Below are 18,038 nucleotides of genomic sequence, written 5' to 3' on the forward strand. Positions count from 1 at the left end.
TTATTAATTTGGATTTTTTAAAAAACTCCCTAGGTGATCTAATGGGCAGCCAGTCTGAGAACCTGCTTGTACTAGAGAATTTGAAGATTCAGTAAAGAGGCTGACAGAGAGGAAGCCACTATGGAGCCACCAGACCAGTCCTTTTGCTTCGTTTACTTCTAGTTGTGGAAACTGCTCCCAAGATAATAAATGCTGGAAGAAGGCTCCTTAAGTGAAGTGGTGGCTGCCTAGGTTCCTAGTTTATATATTGGGCTGAAGAGAGAATAAGAACAGAGTTCCAGATAGCCCAGGCACTTCTACAAATGGAGGGGGAACAAAGGCCATTTTAAGTTATATCAGTTCCTTCTATCAGTTCCATAGTGAAATAACCTAAGATGCTTAGACCTCAGATGAACCTTGGCTTCCTGTGAATATCCTTAACCTGCTCTCTTCAAAAGGGAGGCTGTCTCTGGTCAACATACCCAGTTCTCCTCCTAAATCACCCAATTTGGGGAAGAGTCTGATTAGAGTCTGTTTACAGAAACAATGAAATAAAGGTGCTGAGGAAAATTGCATCAGTTCAGAAAACCTGTATCAGTAACTGGTTCTTGTCAAACTAGCCCTTTACTTACAACTATGAATTGATTACCAAAGATGGCGGACATAGAAGGAAAACCATCAGCATAAAATAAACAGACCATGATAAATAAACACATATCATCACAAAAAAGAAATAGATGAAGAGAGCCAAAGAAGACCTCTCAAGTAACTGAAACTGATGCCCTTAAAATAAAAAGGATATTCCATAATAGAACAAGCAACTATGGAAAATGAGTAATCAAAAAATAAGGAAGAAGTTTTAGAAACTGAAAACAGGATTGACAAGGTAGACTGCTTACCAAAAATAACTTCTTTAGACTAAAATAAATACTAATAGTCTGGAAGAAAAAAAAAATCCACAAATTTTATTTCAGAGCCATGGCAGGTAGATGCGGCAGACCCAAGATCTATCTATTAGGAATCCCAGAAGGAGAAAAGTGACTACAGAAAAGAAAAGTGAAAAATATAGAAGAAAAGTAAGATTTCTCTTTACTTGGAGGGAAAAAGATTTAGATGGAAAGAATTCACTATTTTCCATTTTCATACTCAATATTAAGATGCTCTCTTTATATTCAAGTTACTACTTCACTTTCTCCTGAAAGTGGAAGAATTGAAAGGACTGAATTTGTAAAGCCCAGATATACATGGTCACAAATAATATCTGCATGAGGGGCCAGAGTTTTAAATACATATTCTGCACTTATGACCCTATTTTACCTCACTTAACAAGGTAACTGAATATAGGTAAAAGCCTCTTTATAAAACTTACTTTTTAAAAGTCTAAGGAATGTCACATTAATTTTTAAATATTCATGTCAGAATTATAACTTAATTACATGAAACATCTGGGTGTTGCCCATGTCCTTCCTTAGACATCAGTTCTTTGAAATAAAAAGGTTTTCTTACTTACCTGAGAGGGTTGTAAAAGGCTCAAATGAAAACTCATCAGTGCAAGTGCTTTAACCATGTACAATTATGATTATTTAAAATTCCAGTCAAACTCTACCATGAAAAATACTCTTATCACGAAAGTGTATTAGTAATACATAGCAACTTACTTTTTCCAAAATATCCTTACATCAATAGTTCGAAAGAGTCAATGAATTTGGACTTTGAAGAACATTAGTCTGCACTCTAAACTGTAAGTTATGAAAATGCAGTTTTCTCAAAGATATTTACATAAAAAATTATTGATATCCTATAGACCAATTTCATTAAATTTAGCTCTTTATGGCAAAGATCAATGTGGAAGTTATGATGACTTGGAAATACAAATATGAAATCAGGTTGTTCAAAAAATTGCACGTAAATTTAATTATTCCTGAAAGGTATTTTCTGAAATGAGCATAAATACCAGCCATGTGCCATAAATGCTGTATTTCCACTAAGAGCAGTGATTTAGACTTGTGCTGTTTGCCACAGCTTGAGTTCCTCAAAAAGACTGAGAGCATCTGCCCAGCCAAGGTACTAATTATCAAGAATGCTGGATATAAAATTATCAGCTTCCAATTGTTCAGTGGGATGAGGTATGAAAACACTGCAAAGAACTGACAGAGAAAAGAGATTCAAAATTCTATTGTATCTCAAATGACTTCCCCGTGTGACCTTAAAAATGGAGGTGGGTTATAAAATCAATGTTTAGCTCACTCAATAGGGTAGGTGACTGAATCATAAAGATGCTGAACTATGGCCTAGAAAAGCAACAACACTGCAGAGGAGGTCAGTACAGGACAGAGAATAAACACACATATACACTAAACTTGCTCATCATCACATGGACTTCACCAAAAATATAAAATAAGTTTTAGACACTAAAAATAATCCCTTAAAATAAAAAAAAAATTCCACCAACCCACACTCTGTGAATGTTTTAATAGAGGCCATATTTATTTTGCAATTGCAAAGAGATAACATTTATGAGAGGCAAAGACAATTAGGACATCTTGTCACCTTGCCATCTCTACCTATTTTCCTAAGCATGTTGCAGCTGTTTGCACCAAATCCATATTATAAATGCTTGGGATAGCCTCTGGTATCCTTCCAGGCCCTTAGCACCTTCTTTTTATTGCTAGATTACTCCTTCCCTACACATTACTCCGAGGGTTTTAGGGATGAGATTAAGACAGTGGTAGTATCATTAAGGGAAGACACTGTTAGTGCCTCCTACCACCAAATTTACTGGGCTAGCAGAACTTCCAGAAAACCTTAAAGCAGAGTTCAATCTAGCTGGGTTTTCTTAAAAACTTACAGCTTTCAATTTCCAAGGTGCAATTTTGTTCATCCAATGGGTATCGCCTTAGGTCCATCATACAGGCAGCTGTGGTTGTGATTCTAGAAAAGAAATAGCAATGATATGCTGTTAGGCAGTCCATGGCTGGATTGGAAAAACTAAATTCAAGTATCAGAGAGGATAGAAGTAGGTGCCTAGGAGACTGAACCAAAGCTCTAACATAAAAGAATGTTGCAACTTTAGACAGCCATTTTCCTTATGAGCCTCATGCTGATTTGTAAAAAAAAAAAGCTGGACTAAATCAGTATTTCCCCAAAGTGTGGTCCATTACCTAATTGTATCAAAAACACCCAGAAGTGTTTGTTAAACAGACAGGTCTCATGCTCCACAATATCTGAGGATGGACTGGCATGGTCCTAGGACTCTATTTTACAAGCATCACAGGTTATTAAGAATATCGACATTAGATATTCCTCTTCCACTTACATTTGTATTCTCCTCCATTTCTCAAGACCCTTTCTCAAGACCCTAAAATCCAATTATCAGTAAATCTTGGCTTTGTTCCATCACTTTTGACATTTCTGTACATAGTATAGTGCATTACAAGTGCTTTAATACAATGCATCATCAGCTTTTCATCTATCACCTGATTTTCTCCATCCTAAGTGGTCTGATGTCCTTGTGACCTGTTGGCTTCCTCCTATGGGTTGGCAGTCATTTATTTAGAATACTTGGTGTCCTTACTATTTTATCAGACAGAAATGAGTTCATCTCTTTAGTGTCTTTATATTCTCTGTCATCATTTTCCACTAATCTCTCTATTGAAGACCATCTAGAAGGAGCCAAAAAAGACAGTCTTTAATGACTTATCAATATACACTTTCTGATAAATAAGGTAACACAGTGTCATGAAAAAACACAAGTTTTAGAACACAACTGACAGGTATGAATTCTAATTCTGCCTCGCTAACTGTGACTCACCTCAAGTTAGTTAACATCTTCTAACAAACCTTAGTTTTTCTGTAAAAAGGGGATATTATCAGTGACAATAATAATAATTACCCAACAGAGTTTTCCATAAGAATTAACATAATAATTTATGTAAAGAATATAAAAGAGTACCTACACATAGTAGGTACAGCCTTTATATCTGCTGAAAAAAACTAAGAGTAGAAATTCATGTCGAATTTGACCAACTTTGGCTTACTGTACTCTGAAGGCACTAGGCTGTGTACTGGGAACAGAGAAATAAGGTACAGCCCCAGCTTGAGAGAAGCAGGCCACAGCCAGACCGTGTTCATTAAAAGGTGTTGGGCAGAGTTTAGACAAGTAATCCAAGTGGATTGAGTCTGAAATGCCTTGGGTGTGAGAATCCCACTACTTAGTGGTAGGATGAAAATAAGTGGTTAACTTAATGCAATTAGTTCATGCCTCTTTGACTACTGCTTCCTTAAGGTTTGTGTTCTAATTTTTGTTTTCCTTATTAATAATGAGTATACTAGGCTGATGTTCATCCTTGATTGCTTCCTCTCCTTCACCAGGAGTTGGCTGTTTTGCCTCAGCACCTTTTCATTCCCCTGCCTCCCTCAGCATCCATGGCCCCATCACCTCACCTCCATGTCACTGCAGAGGCTTGGTCTCCCAGCCGTTTACCTCCCAACTGCCCATATCCACACAACAGTCAGATTTTTTAAAAACACAGTTTTTTTTTTATCACTCCCCTGCTTAAATCTTTAGCGACTCTTCCAATAAAACATAAAGTCTTGGCTCTGGCCTACTGTGCCCTGAATAACCTGTTTCTTCCTTCCCAGTACTGTCTCAGACCAAGTACTCATTCACTATTTTCTAGCCTTTCCATTTGTTCTTTCTGCCTATGTCCCTACATATGTTTCTACATATGTCCCTAATCTTCACAGAAGCCTCTTTTCTGATCCTTCAGCTCAAAAACCACCTCCTGAGAGGCTCTTCCCAAGCAGCCCACCCAAAGTGGCTGCCTTACTAATGCTCCATCTTATCTGTTAATTTCCATTAAGCAGTTATCACAGTCTGAAGCAATCTTGCTTCTTTCTTTTTCTTTTTCTTAAGAACTATTTCTCCCTCTAATATGTAAGCTGTTTAAAGGTACAGATTTGTTTTATTGTGAGGCTACCAATAAATATCTGCTGAATGAATAAATTACATGAATTATTAAGAGGCAAGCAGTTGCTTTCACTGATTATAAATCTTTTATTTGGAGGATAGTTTTATTGCATTAGTTCTTTCATTTATTTATTTTTTTACCCATATGTGTCTTAGGTTTTAGGGATTCTTTTTATATTTTTAACAGTAAAATTTAAAATTTTAATCCACTTAATTAACATTACATAAATAGTACCACAGTTTATCTTATTATCAAACTGTTTCTGCTTTTTGATGGTACTTATCAACTACCTATATTTTATAAATTTTTTAAATTATATAAAATTAATATTCACATTTAATTCTTATAGTTTAAAAAGGACAATCTATTTTGGCTCTGTGATACTTGACTGAATTTATCACTGGTCCACTGATTTTCTTTTTTTTTAACATGCGCATACTACTTGAATTGCCACTCACATGCAGAAACTGTATTACACAGAAGGGAAATTTTCAATGGACACCAAATTAGGTATATGATGGGCATACCAAATTCCCATGCTATTTATATAAAATAGCAGAAATTATCCCCATCTTGAAAACTAGGGAAAATTAACTTCATCTGACAGAGTGAATACAAAGGACATGAAAGATACAAGGGCACACATGTGATAAAAAATGGGAGAAACATAAACAGATACCCAACTGCGTAAGTGAGGCAAAGTTCGCAATTGCTACTATAGATTGTGGTTTACACTTTCTGCTGATAAATATTCATGGCAACAAAGATCTGTGATAGTGCCATGAACAAGAATAACGCATTGATAATGCTATAGCAGAAGAAATGAGTTTCTACTTAAGTTTAAAAAATAAAGTATGTGAAAATTGTTTTTCATATCAACGTTCACACATACACTAGTGTTTTACTTTTTTAAGGTTATAATATTCTTCATAAAACAAAACAAAAAAATACTACAAGTGTTTTTCATCAGTTTACAATGCATTTGTGTCTCCGATTGGATTGGAGATTCTGTAGAAAAATAATTCATTTGGAATCCTGATTATACACACCAGAATGAATGACCTGGGATGGATCACATATTCTCCAATACTCAGCTGCTACTGAAAACTTGATTTAAAAACTTGCCATCCTAATTTATTGTGAGATGATAAAGTAGGAAGAGATCTGTAAGTCATAAAATGTTCTGCATATTTTGTTATTACTACCTACTAATGATTAAATGCAGTGATAACTCATTTGACCAGCAGCTATTTTGTAGCATGTATATGCATATGTTCACATACATGAAGAAACACAGAGCACTCACACAAAGAGGCAGAGCAGAACTATAAAACATGACGTAAATAGCTTCCCAACACACAAATGCATGAAAAATAATTATGGCATATGTGTATAAGGAACTCCAAGAGATTTTAAGACAAAGTACAGACATGTAACAAATCTGCATTTTTTCCAGGTATTCTGTGGGATAGGGAATCACATGTATTTTTGTCTTATTTGTATCTCAAGCACTTTGCCATGTTCCTGACATGTGTCATTAATATAAGATAAAAAAAATATAAACACAAAGAAATGAAAGCCATGGTCAAGCTTTTACGAACTGAGGATTTTGAAGTAATTCTCTATATTAAGTGCTTGATTTAACATATGTAAAAAATTCTCAAATCATACTTCTAGAAGAAGCTATTAAACAATGAATCTTATTCAGAAAAGCTCAATGATTAGTATCAAAATCTATTCTTTGGGACTTTCGGGGCTAAGTTTCTCTAGGACAAGTCAATACAACAAACATACTTAATGGGCTTTTCATGGACCTGCCTTCTTGAATCCTGATAAACATCCTTAATGAGCCTTAAATTACTCACACCACTACTAGGAGTCTTTGAACTGAAGCTAGTAACTCATTATGCAGGTATCCTGATTAAGTATTAAGAACATTGTGAAATATATGGAGATAGCTCTGTTCTCAATCATAGGAACAGTCAATTATGCCTCCAGAATGTACCTCATTTACCTGTGGCAGATCATCTGTAGTTAAAAGTGGAAATGTGTCTTCTTTGGGGCTGAATACTATTGCATGATGAAAACTACCTTTAGAGACTGTCAATATTCTAACTGGGCTAAAAGATCTTTGCATAAACTTTCTATTCCTTAGCCATTGGGAACTGTCACACCAAAATGACTTGTGCCATACAACTAACATAGTGCAAGAAAACTAAACATGTAACATAGCCTAAAACAGTCATCAAAGGCACCTATAAATCAAGAGATACAGCAGCTATGCCAGCATTTTGTACCAAAGCCATAACATATTTTATAGTGTCATTATCTGAGATTTAATGATGCTATCATATCATTCCAAGTTTGAATATGACCAAAGACAGTTATTAAGTAATAATAGATGCCTTTGTCCCTTAGCCATTAGGAAATAACTCAGAATCATAAGCAATGTGACAGAGCTTTTAAAAGGCCCAAAGCATGTCACATTGATTATGATTCTGAGTTACTTTGGGCCTTTTAGAAGCTCTTCAAGAGGGGCTTCAGGAGCTAGAATATATGGTTAAACACGTACCTTAACATATAAGAAACCTGTTAGGATTTCAACCAGACATTATAAGAAAGTGACTTTCGACTTCTGTTTTGTTTGATTTCTTTACCTAGAAAACTATGCAATTATTTCACACATACACAAATAGTTTTTTTATCAATAGTTTTGTATGTTTTTAAGGAAATCAGATATATCACCACCAACTATACTCAAATCATATTGTTCTAACTCACAGCATGTTTTTACTTTGTTCAAATGTACATTTACTTAAAGCACAACTTATTCTAATTACAAAGGATAAAGGAAATCTACATTAATAGATATTATTACTAGAGAAAAAATAGGATGCTAAATAAGGCCAATTTCAAAAAATATATTGATATATATTTTTGCTAGCTGTAAAAAAAATAGTTAAAAACTTTACTTAGGGGGAAAAATCCAAATACTGAATTTAAGCTTTAAGAGTATGAACTGAAAATTTGAAAAGTTTTAAAGGACTCATCTGAGTCACTTCCCCCAAAGGTACTTAAAAATTGTTTGTTTTTTGTATCTCCATGAAGACTTAATGTTATTTTTTGTCTCACATTAATTGGGAAACTAATTTCTCAGGTATATCCCTCTTTCAATATGTTCTTGCTTTTTGTAGAATAAGTAGAACATTGCTACTTACTCTACAAAGTCAGGTAATTCAGCTCTGGCATTCTTGCTAGTAATGAACAGACCTCATATTAATTGGTCATTTACTAAGTTCTAGACACCATCTGGTGTTACCAAAATGTATCATCTCATTTAATATGAGGGGTGTCCTGTTATTACTCCCATTTTATAGATAGAAAAATTGAGGCAGAGACTGATTTTTCTCCAAGAGTCTCAGAGTGAGGGTGTTGGGATTTAAATTGAGGATGTTTGATTCTGGAGTCCACATTCTTAACTACTATGCTGTAACTAAACTAGTTAGTTGACCTTGATAAAGTTATTTTCTCTGGAGGACTGACCAATTTTTATATCCCAAATAAGCTTGGAAATTCTATAATCCTATGAAAATACATTACATGTTCTGTGACCCTGTACATTTTGTAATTTTGTTTTACCCACACATTCAAATGCTGTATTTCACAGCTGTTCATTCTGTTTTAGTCAATTATGTAGATTAGCCCACCCAGACAAGCAAATACAGGCCTCTCCCCAAGGAGTCCCACTTAATATTCTCCCCTGATTGAAGCTCTCCCTCAGTATTTTTCTTCTAGCCTATGCTCTTGATTTACCTCCATAGAGACCTTCTGCTTAAATTAAAATCTCTAACACTTGTGCATAATTGTTTTTAAAAGCTCTTTGCAAGTCCTCATCTAGTCACATGTACTACTATGCTCAACTTTGTAATCACCAAAAAAAGTAAGATTGCTAGCAATCATGTTCCCATCTGATAAATCATGTGTTTCAGATTAGAGCTATTTGTACTCTTCTGCAGCTGTTTGGCCTTCTGTGACTCTTTAGTTTTCTGGAATCTTATCTTCTGTAATGCTACTATGACCACTGAAGGGCTACACAGGTTCCTGCAACAAATACAGGTACTAGCACAAAAGACATTTCTTTAAATAGCATGCCTATGGAATTCAAACTGCAGTACCTTAACAAAATCTCATTTTGTGAGCATATAAATCCTAGCCAATCAAAAATATTGATAGTATGACATATCAATCTAATCCTTAATTACTGCTTCCTGCGTTCTCTGGTTTCAGCTTGGATCTGGCCAATGGAAAGTGGGTAAGGAGTTTGGAGCAGGAAGGAGAATGAGATGAGGGGAACTGTCTCTAGACCCCATCCCTGCAGAACTTGTGTCCAGCTCCCCTTACCACGTTTTCTCTCCCTTTAAGTCTGGGATTCTAGGGAATGGATGGAAACCTGCTGATCCTTTCTCTGGGACACAGGGCATGCTGTTCCTTTTCTTTGTAAATTGCCCTTTCATTTCTTCCTCTTCAAATTATCCCATTTTCAGCATGCCATCTGTTTCTTATCAGGCCCCTAACTGATGAAGTATACTATAGAAATGTATTTAAAGTCTGAGGTTTTCTAGTTAGGCTGTCAAAAAAATTAGAAACATTCCATTTCTGGGTCCTTTGTCTTGGGATTTTACAGATGAGTGGGTGACAGTTCCCTCTACGTTCCCCACCGCTGGTCACTATCTCATCTCTTTTATTTCCTTAATAATACTTGTCCATATCTGAAAGTACCCTACATAGGCATCTGCTTATTCATTATTTTCTGTCTCCTTAGTATATTCAGAGTCTATCTGAAATTGGTTTTTCAGGGTCCAACAGCCCCTAAAGAATGCTCAGTAGGGATCATTGCCTAAAAAAGAAGGCAGAAGAAGTAGGATTGGACAAAGGAAGATGTCAATGCAGGATGAAGGCCTAATGACATGGAAGTTCTGGTGGGAGTATTGCCATCTCAGTAACCCACATGTGAAGAAATGGATTTCAAATCACCACCTCCTACATCATCACTCATACACACGAGCCTTCCTTCAGCATCTAGCACCCACTATCTAAGGAAAAGATATACCTATTGAAAGTTCAGTGGGAAAGATTTTCTATGGTTGGTGTAGCCTCTAACATGCTGTGGATAAAGTGAAGGTTCCTATGGCCGGGATCCTCACCTGAACCTAAACTACTTGATGATGTAACTGGCCTGCTGCTAGGCTACTGTTTCCACACCCCAGGCAATAAGCTATTATTGACTAAGTCACTATATGAAGAGCTCTGCCCAGTGCTCTGAGCAGATGCAGAGATGGAGAAAGATTATAGACCTGCAGACTGTTGGATGCAGATATAATTCTAGAGCTCGACCTATTGCCAGGAGAACAAGCTGGGGTAATAAACCCTTTTACCCCAATAACGTTCCATTGTCATTCCTCAGTCTCACTGAATCCATAGTGAACTTGCCTGGGACTGAAACCCATTGGCAAGATAACTGGTGACATTGGCAGGATTCATTGTTAACCAAGGAAAACAACAGGCTTCCCTGATGGAAGAGGTGCTTCAGCGTGGTGCCCCTATGAATGGGAAGACAGTCGACTGTCCCCCAATCGGTATGTGGTCTGAGGTGGCCTGCCTCCTAGAGGGCTGGGTCCCACCCCAGGACTGGAGTCAGGTGGAGGTGATAACCTGAGGCAGTAGGGGTGGCCCTTGGTATAGTAAGTAGGTCCTTTGAGAAACAGAGTGCTCATGAGGCAGTGGGAACTGTGGGTTAGCTGCTTCTCACACTATTAAAAAAGTCTACAGATGAGAAGAAAATGCTCCTGAAAGAAACACAAGAAATTACAGCATGAGAATGTGAGCTGCAAACTGCTGTGGATTCAACAAAAAATTAAATGGCATTGATACAAGAGGAGGCACCTCAAGAATGCCAGCTGCGGGGTGCCATTGAGGAGGTAAAAAATTTGTTGGTGACTGAAATGGCATCACTACACGGTACTATGGAAGAGGTGAAGGCCATGAAAGAAAGGTTGGACCTCTGCAAAAACCACAAGAGGCAGTGCAAGAACGTGAGCTGTGAGGTCCAGTGGAGAAGGTAAAAAACTCCATACAGAATGAGACAGCAGTGGTGTCAGGTGATCTGAAGAAGGGAAAATCCATGGAGGAAAAGGATGTACTCCTGAGGGAACCACAGGAAGAGGTGGCACAAGAACACCAGCTGCGAGGCACTGAGGTAGGAGAGCTATGAAGACTGAGCTAGTAATGCTGTGAGGGAATGTAGAAAAGGGAAAGGATGTATTAGAAGAGGCACTCGCAGGAGTGGAGAGAAAGGTGCCATCAGCCCCAGAAATGGAGTTGCTGGGGAAGGATGAAGGGGTGGTGCTAGAGGCATCAACCCCTCCTCCATTGAAAGCATGCCCAGTAGTTGTAAAGAAAATAAAGACACAGCAATGGAAGATTCCTTCAGGAGAGGTGCAGCCCCCTCCCCAGGTCATGGAGCACTCTATGCTCCACCCCTATACTTAGGCTGAGCTGGTGGATTTGGGCTCTCGGTTTAAGCAGAAGCTCTTGGAGTCAATATAAGTTTAGCTCCTGTGGCTGTGGGATTTAGGGGTGGGTGGAATTGTTCTGTCTGGATTAGAGATGGGAAAGCTGGCTTCCCTGAAAATTCATCCTGCCTTTAGGTAGCAATTACAAAATGCACATCAGACCCCAGGAAATCACTCCCTCTTTGATTGGCTTATGGCTGCACTTTGTGCTGTGTGGCCTAATCAGGGTGATTTACCATCCTCCCCTGCTAGGTGGCAGACTGGTATGCTGAGTTCTAACAGGTGTTACAGGAGTTAGGCATAAAAAATGCCATCTATAGTCCAGAGAATTATGGTCCAGATGAGGAGCCTTTTACTGCAGGGGTGAGAAATGTTGTGCTTCAAATGGCTCCCACATCCCTCTTTGAGCATCTAGTGGCCATTCTTGCCCATTAGAGCAGACCATAAGTGAGGTTACACATAGAGTAGCAGACTTAGGAGAGGCTGAAGAAATGAAAGCATGGAAAGAAATAAGGTCTGCTACTCAGAGGAAGAATTTAAAGGGCCCCATGAAGGTTATAAGGACCCAGATATGGGTTGATTTAATACAGGCAGGAGAAGACTGAAGGAAATGAGATGGGAAGTCAAGTGGAACCTTACTGGAGCTGTGGCAACAACTGAAACCAGAACAGCAGTTCCAGCCATTAGTAAGAAAGAGCAGAGGCCAGAGACAGAGCCACAAGTCCAGCCTCTGGGTTTGCAAGACTTCCTGCTGGAGGGTAAGCCAACCTCACTTGAACCCACATAGGAAGTTGATTAGGGAACATGGTTTGATTGAGGGAAAGGTTGAGGTACCTCCCTTGAGGGACAAAGGGGGACTGGAGGCCACATGTTTAAATATCTATCCACTGGTTCCCAGTGAACATACAATGTGTACTGGCTCTGGTGGACACAACTGAATAATTACTGATTTATGGCAACCCTGAGCTGTTTTCCAGGATGCCCACTATTATAGATGGATATAGGGATAAGGCTATAAGAGTGAAACAATTCCAAATCCCTTTGGGAATAGGACGTCTACCCCAAAAGGAGTCTATTGTGTATATCTCTCCCATACCCAGATATATTTTGAGGATTGATATCCTGCAGGGTCTATGGTTGCAGACTACTGCAGGTGAGTTCAGACTGAAAATATGTGTGGTAAATGCAGTTCTGAGGGGACGTGCTAAGCACCCACCTATAGTTTTGCCTGTGCCTCAGTGGGTGATTAATACCAAACAATACAAATTGCCTGGAGGGCATAAGGAAATTGGAGAAACTCTCTAGGAACTGGAAAAGGTGGGTCTTATAAAGCCCACCCATAGTCCTTTCAATTCCCAAGTGTGGGCAGTAAAAAAGTCAGATGGCTCCTGGTATATGACTGTGGGTTACAGAATAAAATCATATCCTCTATGCACACGGCCATCCCCTTTATTGAAGACCTGATGGATACTCTCAGTCACAAACTAGGAACATATCATTATGTAGTAGATCTTGCTAATGCCTTCTTTTCCACTGACATTGCGCAGGAATGTCAGGAACAGTTTGCCTTCACATGGGAAGGAAGGCAATGGACTTCCACTGTCCTTCCACAGGGATACCTCCACAGCCCCATCATCTGTCATGGACTTGAGGACTTGACTACATGGGAGAAACTGCCAATGGTGCAGCTGTACCATTATACTGATAATGTCATGCTCACGTCTGATTCTCTTTCAGATCTAGAAGGTGCAGCAGCTAGACTGCTGCAACATTTTCAGGAGAAAGGATGGGTTGTGAACAGTACCAAGGTTCAGGGACCTGGTTTATCTGTCAAATTCTTGGAGGTCATCTGGTTGGGTAAGACTAGTTATACCAGAAGCAGTCAGAGATAAAGCCCAGACTTTACCTATCCCTACAACTGTGGCACTGTTACAGGAGTTTCTGGGTCTTCTAGGCTACTGGAGAGTGTTTATCCCACACTTGGCACAAATTCTGAAGCCCTTATACTGTTTGGTATGAAAGGGCCTCTGGTGGGACTAGGATGAGACATGTGCATCTGCCTTTACTACTGTAAAATGGGCAGTCAAGGCCGTGTAGGCCTTGAGTTTGATAGACCCATCAAGACCCTGTGAGCTGGACGTTCATGTCACTGAAGATGGTTATGGCTGGGGTCTCTGGTGACAGCTTGAACAAACTCACCGACCTATTGGATTCTGGTCACAACTCTGGAAAGGGGCAGAGGTATGATAAACAATGATAGAAAAACAACTGGATGCCATGTATCAAGCCTTGCTGGCTTCAGAACCCATCACTGGGTTGGGCCTGATAAAGGTAATAACCACCTGTCCCGTCATAGGGTGGGTATGAGACTGGACCTAAAAGCCAAGGAGTGGTGTGGCACAACGCCCACACTGGCCAAGTGGGATGCATACCTATAGCAGCATAGTGCCCTCTCTAGTAGCCCCTGGAGTGAAGAACTCCAATGCTTATTGGGGCCAGTAACATATACTAGTGACAAGCAGGAAGAATTTATTTTAGAACCATTAGCAGCAGAGAGTCCTTATCAGGAGGGAAGAGCCCCTATACCTGAAGATGCATGGTACACAGATGGCACCAGCCATGGGAAGCCCCCAAAGTCGGGGGCTTTCCATCCTAAGACTGAGACAATATGGATGGAAGATGGTAAGGGGAAGAGCAGTCAATGGGCAGAGTTGTGGGCAGTATGGCTTGTGATCAGCCAGGAGCCCTCCCCTATAGTTGTCTGCACTGACAGCTGGGCTGTCTATTGGGGCTTGACCCCGTGGCTACCAACCTGGTACCATGCCAACTGGCTGGTTGGTCACCAACCCCTTAGCGGCCAAGAATTGCGGCAAGACTATGGGCCTGTGGTCAGTCTAAAACAGAGTATATATATCATGTGACAGGTCATTTGCCACTGGCATCCCCAGGAAATGATAAAGCAGATAAATTGGCCCATATACGTTGGTTAGAAGGAAAGCCTGCCTCTGATGCAGCCCAATGGTTACATCAGCATTTATAACCATTTTTGCAGGGCAAAAAAAACATGTGGGCTGTAGCTTGTTGGTGGGGCTTGCCTCTGACCTTTGAAGAAGTCAGCAGAGCTGGCAGGAATGCATCGTATGCTCTAAGAGGATGCTCTTAGATAGAGCATCGTATGCTCTAACTTACACCAAGTTCTACAGCAACATGGGACAATAGCTAAGAGGCTGATACCCCTCATCAGGTGGCAGATACACTATATTGGACCTCTGCCCTTGTCAGAAGTGTATCAATATGCCATGACTACTACATGTTGACACAGCTGCTGGATTTCTGGTTGCTTTTCCTACACATTGTGCAGACCAACAGATGACCAAAAGAGGCCTGGAGTATCTTTTTGTAGCCTATGGCTGACCACAGGTAATTGAGAGTGATCAAGGCACCCCTTTTACTGGACATGCACTACAAGAATGGGTGCAACAGTTGGGAATCAAATAGAAATTTCATGTGCCATACAATCCTATCACAGCAGGCATGATAGAGAGGTACAATGGCTTGTTAAAATCTGGACTGAAGTCAGACACCAATAGTCTGCAGGGATGGTCAGTCTTCTTATGGACAGTGTTACAGCATTTGAATGAGAAACCCTGAAAGGAAGCCCTGAGTCCCATAGACATGCTAACACATAGACATGCCTCCCCTATAAAACTGCAAGTATAAACCAAGGAAGAATCATTGAAGCCAAGGTTTGACCACCAGAATAACATCTTGCTGCCAGAACCAATCACACTATACCCTGGAGACTCCATTGAGTGGATGTGGCCTTGGACATTTTGACACATGGACCAACAATGGCTGGCCCTACTGGCATCTTGGGAACAAGGCCTGGAAGCTGGCCCCCTGTGTATTCCTGGAGTAACAGCAGAGTGTCCCCCAAAGATCACAGTAGTATATCCTGAACAGTGAGAAAGTAGGAGCATCTTACTGGGGAGTTTTGTTTTATCATTATGGCAGTGCATGTACCTACAGTAGCACTATATATAGACCCTTCAGTAACCCCCATGGGGAGAGGGGTAAAGGTGTGGCATACTAGACCTGGATGGGACCCCCTTCCTGCTACAGTTCTATCACAGGACCAGTCTCTTGCATGCATCCTACCTGATGGACAAGATTTGCCTATGTTGGTGTCATTAAAACATGTGTCTTATTGCCCTTAAGGTCTTTGTGGATTGGGCACACACCCTAGCAAAAAAACTGCTACTCGCTGGGGTGCATGGAGCTCCCTATCAGTACCATTACTGTGAGTCATGAACTATCTGAGTAGAACTGGTTTTGAATATAGCTTAAATAACCTCCTCAGACTTGAGGATTATTATAATTTTTGTTTTTTGTATCAAAATTTTGTTGTATCTTAATTTTTGTTATTATCTCTATGTTATTGTTATCCTCTGCTGCTCTTTGGAATCTGGTTATAATGCTCCAGCTTTCTTGCACAGGGACCATTGCGGAAGATTGAGAATGTGTAGATTGTGAGGTAAGAATCCTGGAGGGATGGCGTGTGGATTCCATAGGAAACTGTGAAGTTTCCTATGGCCAGGATCCTCACCTGAACCTAAACTACTTGATAATGTAACTGGCCTGCTTCTAGGCTACTGCTTTCACACCTGCAGGCAATAAGGTATTATTGACTGAGCCACTATATAAAGAGCTCTGTCCAGTGCTCTGGCAGAGGCAGAGATGATGGAGGATTACAGACCTGAAGACTGTTGAGGCAGATGTAATTCTAGTGCTCAACTTATTGCTGGGAGAACAAGCTGGATAATCCACCCTTTCACCCCAAGAACATTCCATCTTCATTCCTCAGTCTCAATGAATCCATAATGAACTTGCCTGGGGCTGAAACCCGTCAGCCAGACACATGGCCTCACACATATTTAACCTGCAGTACATAGTTACAAATGTGATGACCTTAACCAGTGAAGTAAAGTAGGCTTTACTTTTGTTACTACAGCTATAATTTTTTAAAGATTAAAAATAAATTACTCTAAGTGGCCACCTGTCACACACTTGGTAACTCGGCTCGTACTTCTGACTCTAACAAAATCCACAAACAGTGCAGTCTGAGGCCTTTCTGCCACTGTGATCTCTAATGGCAACAGTTTTCTATCTAAATGTTTTTTTAACTATTTAAGAGTTGGGTCTTTTACATAAAATAGGCACCAAATACATGGAAAGATTCTTAGCACCATCAGGAACCATAAATTTGTGTTAGAAACAGAAATTAAGTCATGATGAGTATTGCTTATTTAATCAGAAAAAAATTAAAGAAATTAAAATATTCAGTACTATAGATTCTGTAGCAAAATAGGCCCTCATACGTGCTGCTGGTAGAACTGTAAATTGGTATTTTCTTATATGTTCTGTAGTTTCATTGTTTCTATAATGAATGTGTATTGCTTTTTCTTTGAAAAACATTACTAAGATTATGTTTCCTCTATGCTTTAGTCTCAACAAAACTACTCATTGCCACTCCCTTATCCTATTTGCAGTAGCATTTGTTCTGTACATAACAACATTTGAAAATGCACCTAAATTCCGTGGGTTGGAAATGTTGGTCAGCATGCTAACTGTGTCAAAAACAAGCAAGTTAATACATTTTCCATGCCATTAAAATGGCAGAAATGTCATCATTGTATTATGGATTCTTAAGGTAGAAAAGATGATTAAATTATGCATATATTTACAAATATCTTTATGATGATTGAATTCCTTCTATAAAGTCTCCCACCAGTGACTTGTAACTCTCTCTGAAAGGAACCTATTTCATCTTTGGAAAGCTATGATTACTAGACAGCTTTTCTATATTTAACAGGAGTTTTCAATTTTTATAATTGGAAATTGTTGATTTATGTACATTGCAGTTTTTTTTGTTGTATGGGGATGTTTCTCTTCTACTTTGTGATTCATTACAGTTTTTAATAATATTTTGTTGTCGCCAAAGCTCAATCATTTACATTTTTGTTTCTTAAACTGCTTTATGTCTAGGTAATCCTTTTCTATCTTGAAATAAGATCAACATTTCACTATATCTCTGTCTTTTTCATGGTTTCAAATTCTATAGTAAGTCTTATATCCATCTGGAATTGATATTGACATATTGTGTACACTGAAGTTATATACTTCATTTTTCATGGAAACAATGGACTACATATTTTTGGCTAGAAAATTTTTATTTTTTCAAATGTACTAAGTAGTGAGAATATGGATAAACTGGGATTCTTATAATTGCTGGTAAAAATATAAATTGGTTCAATCTTTATAAAAGGTAATTTAGTTTGGGTATCAGAATCTTTTACATATTGGCCAGTAGTTTACTTTTATGGGTCTATTGGGGGAAACAATCAAAGAAGAGCATAAAGAAGCATATGCAAAAAATGTTTACTTCTGTATAACATGTAATAATGAGTGGTGAGCAGAGTGTTTACTAAGATAAGACTCTCATATTCATGGGCACGGA

The 18,038-nt window shown here is 39.0% G+C and overlaps 1 protein-coding gene across 4 annotated transcripts in view; it reads right to left on the reverse strand.

Moving 5' to 3' along the window:
* GABRB2 (gamma-aminobutyric acid type A receptor subunit beta2) overlaps window positions 1-18,038 on the reverse strand; it is a 230,575-nt gene that overhangs the window by 103,900 nt on the left and 108,637 nt on the right. For all 4 annotated transcript variants that reach the window (XM_036919787.2, XM_036919710.2, XM_057491447.1 and 1 more), the window contains exon 6: window positions 2,828-2,910. In XM_036919787.2, the coding sequence (XP_036775682.1) occupies window positions 2,828-2,910 (83 nt within the window). The remainder of the gene's footprint in view (window positions 1-2,827; window positions 2,911-18,038) is intronic.

Source organism: Manis pentadactyla, chromosome 2, assembly GCF_030020395.1.
Source record: "Manis pentadactyla isolate mManPen7 chromosome 2, mManPen7.hap1, whole genome shotgun sequence".
Lineage (NCBI taxonomy): Eukaryota > Metazoa > Chordata > Mammalia > Pholidota > Manidae > Manis > Manis pentadactyla.